Below are 9591 nucleotides of genomic sequence, written 5' to 3'. Positions count from 1 at the left end.
GACCGACCGACCGACCGACCTGCCTGCCCTACCAAGAGTGGTACTACCTGGCTGGCTGGCTGCTCCGGTTGGGTTGGGTACTTGGATTCCAGTTGTATGGACGCATGCAGTTGGTTCGTTGTTGCCAGGTGTACGTGCCGCTTTCAGTATAATCTGGTAGCGCATTCGTGTCCACGACACGCGGTGCAGCGCCGTGGCACGGCAGCTCGGGACAGGTTGAGCTGCGCCCCTACCCTGGCTCCTTGTACACCTCTTGGACGGACCCCCGGAATGAAGCGGCATGCTCCTCATAAAAGGCGAGGGAAACAGGGATCGATCGATCATGTGGCCGTGAGTGTGGGCAAGTGCAGATGTCCTCCTCATTCCTCAGGCAGCTTCCCATGCAAGGTGTTCATCTTTATACAACAACTTGCTTATCAGTAACATGTCTCGAGGCGAGGTTGGTTGACAAGCAACCTCTTCTTCTTGTTTCATTTATTAAAAACTGAAAGCAACCTGTGCTGAAAAAGGGAGATTTTGCTCGGAAAGTGTAAAGTACTAAAGTGGGATACAGTCGCGTTGGCCTGTAGCTGCACGCACTGTCACCGGATAATTGGTGCGTGCGTGCTCCTCACTCATAAATACTGGCCAGGTGATATAATACTAGAGTTTATTCAGGAATAGTAGTGGCATCCACCCAACCCGGATGACACCTTTCGGTCGGTCGGTGCTTCCCTTCGGTGCTCCGCCAAAACCATTCTGGACTGAGCTCTGAACTCTGAGGCACTCTCGTCCGACCGAATACTGCGGTTTTCTTTCTACACCTGTTGGGACTGACCGATGGGAGGGATTTGCTCACGAAAAGAATCTCAAGGGGAACACACACAAAAAATGTCGCCAAAACCCGACCTCTCATTGGCCTTTGATTAGGTGACCCAAGACCAAGCATAGCAGGACGAGCACCTGCGTGGCCAATCGTGATCCAGGCGTGCGGAGTCCGACCTAACCTGACTCGACCACCTGCTCGCTTCTCTCCGGGAAGGATTCAGCGGCGCGTGTTCAGTAGAGCAGAGTCAAACCTACCGTGGGCAGTGGGCTAACGTAAGGCTCGTGCGCGCAGGTAGCAATCTGGAGACGCAGGGCGCGCGAAAACAGCAACCATTTTCTCTTCTAATCTAATTAATCACCAGAAGCACGAAAACTGTTCACCAGCAAACACTGCATTGACACGATCAATCCGCCCATCTCTTTCTTGACACGATCTTGCGACGAAGAACGATTAGTTTGCGGGAATCATCACATCATGCAAAGTGTGCAATCGATGTTCACGGCCGCACCAACTAAATGAGTGACAAGAACTGACGATGGTTGATGGCTGCAGACAGGCCACCAGCAAAAATGCCTGACGAATACGAAAGAATGCGATGCTCCAGAGTAACCTATGCTTTGCGTAAATGTGGCTAACATTGCTGGGTAATTTAAGGCTTCGTGCCAAGGGAAATTCTTTTCATTTAACTAATCTGCATGCCGACAACTCGGGGCGAAATGACCTACTCCCTCCTTCCATATATATAGGGTCTAATACATTTTTCGAGGTTGTCTTTAACTATTGATAAGATTAATAATATATGAGATATATAATGTGAAAATTATATCATTAGAAGCTCCTTCCATGTACGAATTTGATGACGTGCTTTGTGTAACTTGCATGTCATATATTATTGCTTTAACATGTGGTCAAAGTTAGTCTCAAAAAACGCATTAGGCCCTATATACATGGAAGGAGGGAGTAACAAAGTATCGAATTTGCAATTCTTCGTTTTTGAAGTCCATTTTCCTCAAGTGTAGTTTGCCAATGCCAGATTCCAGAAGAAGGTACTGCTACCAGGGCAATGCAAGGACCACACGTTGATAATGCAGGCAATTAAGGCGAATTTCTAGATGCTCATGGCATGAATTAAAATATAGACTACTCCCTCCGTTCCTAAATATTTGTCTTTTTAGAGATTTAATAAGTGATTACATACGGAGCAAAATGAGTGAATCTACACTCTAAAATATGTCTACATGCATCCATATGTTGAGTCCATTTGAAATGCATAGAAAGACAAATATTTGGAAACGGAGGGAGTAGTATTGTCTTTATCTATCTGCGAAAATCCAGTTAAGCATGTCCAGTTAGTTGGAAGTCCTATATTTATTGATTCAACAAATATGTGACCAAATATAACGATGAATAAAATACAGCTCACTGAAGTTAAGATTAAAACCTGCCATGTTTCTATTTTTCGCCTACTTAATGGGGTTTAGCATGTCGAGCAAGAAGACATGTACAGCTGCACATCAACATCTGACGACAAAATGCAGGAAACGATTTGCCTTTGATAATAAAACAGAAAAGAAATGACAGGAGAACAAGACCTTATGGACCCAACAAACATCAAAACATAGCAGAGTATGAAGTACAGAATACCTAACCCAGGCAGAGTATGAAGTACAGAATACCTAACCCAGGCAATTGACCTGTTCCATCCATGCTCTATATTCACTCCATGGAGAACTATTATATGTGACCGCCAGAACAAGTATACTACAGATGGGTTAAGATAACACGTAGAGGGTTCTGACACTAATCCATGCACTAGCAAACTGGTGTTAGTTGGATAGGAGGATTAAGATTATTGACACACTAGCTTTTGGATAGCACGTGTACCCTTATGATCAGCAGACACCATTTGAGAAATGCACCTCGGGTAGGCAAACAGAAGAAGCTCTTGTGCACAATTATTGCTCACAGCAGATAAGACTTCTTTTGGGAGAACCACCTAAAAGAACGATAAGCTAAAGTAGAAGACAATGCATCGAACTTAGGACCCAAACCAGTAAAACCAATAGTGGTTGACCTGACAAATTGGTGTGTTAATTGTCAGACCGAACCCCTATTTCTAGTCCCTGTTGTTTCTTATTTCCATGGTGCCATGAATCGGACAAGACAGCAAGTTCAACTGCAAACTCTCCCTCCGTTCAAAAATAGATGACTCAACTTTGTACTAACTTTAATTCAAAGTTGGGTCATCTATTTTGGAACGGAGGGAGTACCAGCCAAAAGTTTATAGGGATCGAACAGAAGTGTACTCATCATATATAGCCCTAAAAAAAGTGTACTCATATATAATCTATACTCAGGAAAACAGCAGAGTTAAAAGAAGGGGTAAGCAGAAGGATAAGATCAGTCACATAAGCAGGAAAAACTAGAAAAGTGTCATAACGTAACATAACGCAAGTACACAAGCATGACCATATTGCATTGTATATCCCAGTAAAATAGTAAACGTACTAACGTGAGTATTTAGCAATAAGGGGTGGTACTGGTATCACCTACTCGACTGTCAATTGGAAGACTGAACCAAACCACTGCACATTTGCAGCAGTGCACTTACATCGTGTGCCACGTAGATCATTAGTAACTATAGCCAAACTGATCTCATATTCACTAGATTAGTTCTGAAGATTACTTTGTTGGTCAACCATTACACACAGACTTGACATGATAGTCATCAATGGTCCAACAGACAAACCCTGTATCAGCGAGTAAGTTGATAACCTCCCTGTACAGCAAAATTGTAAATAGGTCAAACTCAGATCATGCAAGCGATTGGAGAAAAAAAACAAGTCAGAGGTAGTACATGATGTTTGTTTTTGGCGCTCCAGTTCTTCTAGCCACTTCATCAACGTGTACGCCATTTTCAAGGGGTCTGCGGGAAGCAACAGTCAGTACAAATCTCCTAAATAAACTTTCTTCAATTCAATAATGATCTGGAGCAGCCTGGTTGTTGAAGCAGCTTCAGGTCTATTATTAGAAAAGAGCTCCTGATTTTTAGGCAAGACATCAGATGCATACTACATTGCGGTAAGGATGCCCAATGCTGCAATGTGCAAGTGGAATTCATTGCCATGAAAAGTTACACGGGGATCCATCAAGTGTCAGAATGCCTCAAACAACAAAACCACTGAAGTATCCAACCATAGCTCAACCTGTCACTTGAATTATTTATTGAAACACTTCAAACAAAGGGATCATGCAATCAGTAGACCCATTGTGTGTCTCGATAACCTGGCTACAATTTTCTTTAAGGAGCGCAATACATAGTAATAATGAACGTTAAAAAATGATTTGCTTGTACAGAAAACTAGGTGTAGTAAGAACTCTTGTTTTCCTATGCATGATTAGGAGTTTAGAACCATTCCATGATATATTTTTGTTATCAATACCGTTAGTCTACTGTAGCACAACTTGGCACCGCTTTAACAGACCAATCAAGTTTTCTTTACTCAAGCAGAAGCAGCACAACACCACATTCAATTGGACCCATTGGACTTAAAAGGCAATGGAAAAAATATAACAACCTTTCTTCTCTTGTGGATCATTCCACGTTACCATGAAAAGGTCAATTCTAGAAACCAGACCTACGAATATACAAAATAAACTGACAATGTGACAAAGGAAAGGATGGAACCAGCTTATAACCTTTGGTCAGAATTAGAATTTGGAAAATGTGAACATACGTACACCTAACTAAGCAAACCGTTACAACAGAAGCTAAGAGTTCCATAATGATATGCAACCTTTTACCATTTCTGGCAGAGAAACTAAACTTACAGGATATCAGGTGCTTGCAGAACTTCCAAAACCATTCTTTGCAGATCATACTGTTGTCCACCAGTGCCTGAGTAAGCTGCAAACTACGCAAGAAAATATCTCAGTCAGTTAAGACGCTTACAAGGCAAGTTAGGGATATAAGCTGGTACATAAAACGGAAGGCACTAAAGAAAGAGGCTAAAGAAGAGACCAGATAATTGGCTATCTCAAGTAGGGCTGGACGCTCGAGCGAGCTTTTTAGCTCGGCCCGAAGCTCGGTTCAGCTCGGCCCGACTCAGCTCGGCCCGATAAGAAAATAGGCCGAGCCGAGCTCCAAATTTCGGCCCGTTCGGCGAGCGAGCCGAGCCTGTTTTCGCTCGGTCCAGCTCGGTGGCTCGTTTCATAGCCCAGTTAGTTTTTTTTAGGAATTTGCAGCCCGGTGTAAAGACAGCAGCCAACGCGAGTAGCCCAAGCCCACTACGAAGCATTGCCTCCACTACCCGACGTCGGCCTCCTCGGTCCTCTACTCACGAAATTCCCCCATGCCTAGGGTTTCTGCCGCGCCGCGCCGCCGCTCTCGCCACCACCTGAAGCCGTCCTTCTCGTTGTCGCGCCCGATGTGGCGTCGTCCTCGCCGTGCCCGATACTGGAGGGCTCTCTCTCCGGACCGACGACGAACATGCCCTTTCGTCGCCGTGTTGGACGCCGCCGTTCCTCGCTGACATGGTGCCTACTGCCTAGCCAAGCTTCTGCTGCCGTCCCCAGCATCTGCCGCCGCGTTGGATGCCGCCGTTCGTCGCTCACTTGGAGGCATAAGCAGGTATGACCTACCTGGCTCACTCCCGTCCTTGCCCCCCTCTTCTGACAATGACTCCGGCACCCAACTCGCCGGCGTCGCCGTCGGCGTCGGCGGCGCGCACGCAGACTGCACGCGCTCAGGCTCACGCACACATCGGCGGCTAGTAGGCATACTGTATGCATTCGCTGCTACTTACGGACGCGCGCAAGCACACATACTACACAGGCGTACACACACATAGTAATACGAACACGAGCTGATCGGGCTGGACCGAGCCGAAGGCAAAACGAGCCGAGCCTCCAAAACTAGGCTCGTTCATCCAGCGAGCCGAGCCGAGCTTGGCTCGTTTTAGGCGAGCCAAAGCCAGGCTCGGACTGAACTCGGCTCGGCTCGGCTCGTGTCCAGCCCTAATCTCAAGTATATAATCGGCAGTTCACGATAATAAAAATAATATCAAATATACCAACAAAATTATAGACAAGTACGCTTTTCCTTTACCAAGGAATTCATGAAACTGAATTGTCATAAAATTCCGTACTTGGTTTATTTGAGGTCGAGGAGCAAGCTGAACTTGATGGTCTCTCACTCCACCGGAGAAAGGACCATGAGTAGATGTATTAGTTTGAACTCTGGGAGGAGGAAATTGTCCATGATTTACTTGAGGAGTAAAATGAACTTGATGTTCTCTCGCACCACCAGTAAAAGGCCCATAAGTAGACACATTTGTTCGAACTGCAGGTGGGAGTTGCCGTTGGTTTACTTGAGGAGTAAAATGGACTTGCTGTTCTCTCACTCCACCAGAATAAGGCACATGAGTATAAGCGTTTGTTTGAACTGCTGGAGGGAGTTGCCCTTGCATCTTTAAAATGGAAAGGGAATGATCATTAATGGTGTCTCTCATATCAAATTAGTACTAGAACACTGACTGAAATATAATATTTGCTTTCTGTACCTTCGTCTGAGTATTTTCCATGTGCACGTGCATGCATTCGATGAAATGCAGCACCACTTCATTGAAATTGGTAACTGGGCTGGAAATATAAGAAGGTTAATAGAATTAGAGTTAGAATAAAGTAAGAAGTGTTAGTAAACAATAACCGGTGGAAGCATAAGATCTCCCAGAACAGAAAAATAACAAGATATAATTTCCTCAGATATTCATAAACCAAAATTACAATCATGAGCTGTCTACAGAACAGTTACTTCACGGGGTTTTAACCATGGAAAGTGGAAATATGTGACAGTTACTTCATGGGGTTTTAATCATGAGCTGTCAGCCAAGCAGGTACCAAATATCGACTAGTTCAATTTCCAGCTTGTGTAATATGTCCAGTAGTGCATATTGTAGCACACTTCAGATTTCAAAAGAAATGTCTAGGGAGAAGACGCAGAAGAACCACTGGATACATAATTAGAACAACGTTACTGACAGTATGCATCATTCAGTAATCACTACATAACATGACTGGTGAACCTTAGTATTGAGATTCACATTCCATGGACATGTTAGCCAAAGCACAGCTGAAATTACGAAATAGAATACCAAAGGTAAAATTAGTGTTATTTTCCACAAACAACCAGTAACTTGGCAACTTAGCGATGATACTTTCAAACAAAGTCATCCATGAAGTTATGTACAAGACACCTAGTTAGAACAAACTGACACAGAGATAACTATTCTGAGTTGAAAACCTTCAATCCAAGATTTAAAACGAGAGCAATATGTGCAGTAATACATAGACAAGTGAAACCCAGGATGTAAACCTTTATCTTCGGTATCTCTCACATTTTCTCTCAAAGGATGTTCACTAACCAAATACATTACAAACAAGACATTGTTCCATTTAAATGCTATAGATTACTCACAAAAACCTCTGCGAGAACTGCATTTACGTATATCATCCACAGATAAACTTTGAAACAGTCAATATCTTAGAACAAAACAAAACTTGGTGTGGAGGTGGACAAATAACGAAGACAACAAGAGCAGTCTGAACAACTAGGCAACGTTAAGTTCCAACGAATCGCACTATGAAAACAACGCAGCTGCAGATTTTAATTTTAATACTTTGCAAACCAGATCAGTAACAGTCAGATGACTCAGATGAGAAAACTGAAGCAACCAAAAGCTTTGTTCGTACAACAAATAGATCACATCAATACCAAAGGAATCCAGTTCCCTTCACGAAATAGGAATTCGCCCCGCTTTATAGATAAAGCACAAATCTAGTTCCCTTACCGGATAGATCGAGCAAATCCATGCTTCTGAGCCTGAAACCCCATGATATTCACATGAACCCTGACGTACACTCCATGCCTTCATAAACACAAGCCGGACAAACATACTAGGATATCAGAACACTTCCAAACAGCTAAAAATTGAACACATATTAGAGCGTATCACACATCACATACTGGATGAAAGCCGCGTCTCGAGCATCTATCTCGTCATTGATCCTACGATACCAGAAAATCGTCAACCACACCGCACCACATCAGCAGTACCGAATCTAGTTGAAAATTGAAACATGAAGGGGTGAAAAAATCGCGACTCACCACCGCACGAGATCGATCTTCCCGGTGCCGTCGTCGAGCGTGAACGACACGTCGGTCTCCCTGCTCGACATGCTCACAACCCTCCCCAAAACCCTAACCTGCGCGCACGAGTTTGGGGGTTTCCAGACGAACACAAAATTAGGCGAAGCCAAGCAGATATAAAGTGCCAGGAGACGTCCTGAGGGCGCGAAGGGGGCTCACGTTGCTGGTCTCGACGCCGTCGATGGAGAAGACGGGCTCGCCACCGCCACCGCCGTGGTCCGCCGCGGCGGCGAGGGAGCGGGAGATGTGGAGGACGGTGGCGGGGACGCAGCCGGAGTATCGAGGGTTGCGCGCCTGCGTAGGACACGCGGATGGACGGTGTTAGCGCTCGGGGGAGGCGGAGACGGCGCGCGGAAGGGCTAGTACCACGAGAGGGTCGCGGGACGAACCTTGGAGGGGGAAGGGGTGGCCGCGCCGGCGGCGGAGTAGTCGGACGCAGTCGCGCGCTGCGACGGCATGAGCGCCGTGCCGGAGAAGTAGGAGGCGGCGGCCGCCATGGATGGCGGATGGCGCCGCGTCGGCGTGGGTTGGGGGCGGCTTCGGAGGAGGAACGGGAAATGGATCGAGGCGGTTGTTTGAGCGGGAAGAATAAAAAATTGGGAATCCCGTTCGTGGTGGGGTGGAGCGGTAGAAATGAAGTCGTGGCACGATTTTAGGCCAAAATCAATGGACGCGGATAACCACACACACGTGTGACATTACTAAACAGTAAAACTAAGCTAGCTACGCCCACTCACAGCGATTCAACATTGTCAACCGTCGGATCCATGAACAAAACGCACCAGATCCACAAGTCGTCCGCAACACCACTTGTGCCTCACTCGCGCATAACCCGCCGTGCGAAACAACCGACTACCGTAATCAGGGCCGCTGCTCCGCGAACCGTATTGGGAGCTCTCTCGTGCACTGGGCCGTGACACCTGACCAGCAGATTGGACGGCCCAATAGAAACATCGCTCCAGAGTCGTAAAATCGCGACCTCATACCATCGGCGGTAGATTCATGGCGATGGCACTCGGCTGCCCCCTTCTGTAATTCTTGCTGGTTGTGGAGGTCCCATACTCCTCGTTTGCCTCGATCTCTCCACGCCGGATTGCAGGCTGTGGTGACGGAGAGCTTGCAGCGTGGACTATGCACGATGCATTTTCACAGCATCCAACCCTAGGCCCGGCGGAAGGGCCGCCGTTATGTTCGGGCTGCTGCTGGTGCTGGTAAGTACATGTGCAATGCTCTCACCACCACCCACCTTGACCAGAACATGAGTGCAACAATAAGCCCGGGCTCCTGTACCATGTTCGTGGCTGCTGTTTGCTAGATGTCTCTTAATGTGTGATCCATCCTGAACTCTAGCACGTAGGAAGTGGCAAGAAAATTACTGGCAAATTCGTGGTTCAAATTCTTGCATTTAGAATCCTTGCAACTCATATTTTTTTATAATAAACACTTGCAACTCATCTAATCCTATTATTTGTATCATATTGATATTGCAAAAAAGCTATTTCAAATGGTGATTTATTCATGGGTCTTTCCCATGTGATTGGCCCGTGGTCGCCCAAGGTTCAGGCTCATCAGCATT

At 45.9% G+C, this 9591-nt stretch overlaps 1 protein-coding gene across 1 annotated transcript; it reads right to left on the bottom strand.

Annotated features, from left to right (window-relative positions):
* Positions 1-3271: 3271 nt before the first annotated feature.
* LOC119341281 (replication protein A 32 kDa subunit C-like) lies at positions 3272-8532 on the bottom strand. Its single transcript, XM_037613160.1, has 10 exons — positions 8405-8532; positions 8175-8309; positions 7974-8071; positions 7833-7874; positions 7657-7734; positions 6370-6448; positions 5956-6276; positions 4640-4722; positions 3666-3734; positions 3272-3587 (listed from the first exon to the last, which is right to left on the bottom strand). The coding sequence occupies exons 1-10, from the start codon at positions 8510-8512 to the stop codon at positions 3503-3505; spliced, it is 1098 nt and encodes a 365-aa protein (XP_037469057.1). The 5' UTR covers positions 8513-8532; the 3' UTR covers positions 3272-3502.
* Positions 8533-9591: the final 1059 nt, after the last annotated feature.

The sequence above is a fragment of the Triticum dicoccoides genome, chromosome 7B (genome assembly GCF_002162155.2).
Source record: "Triticum dicoccoides isolate Atlit2015 ecotype Zavitan chromosome 7B, WEW_v2.0, whole genome shotgun sequence".
Taxonomy (NCBI): domain Eukaryota; kingdom Viridiplantae; phylum Streptophyta; class Magnoliopsida; order Poales; family Poaceae; genus Triticum; species Triticum dicoccoides.
The sequence above is the reverse complement of the archived record's forward strand: the minus strand, read 5'-3'. Positions and strand labels throughout refer to the sequence as shown.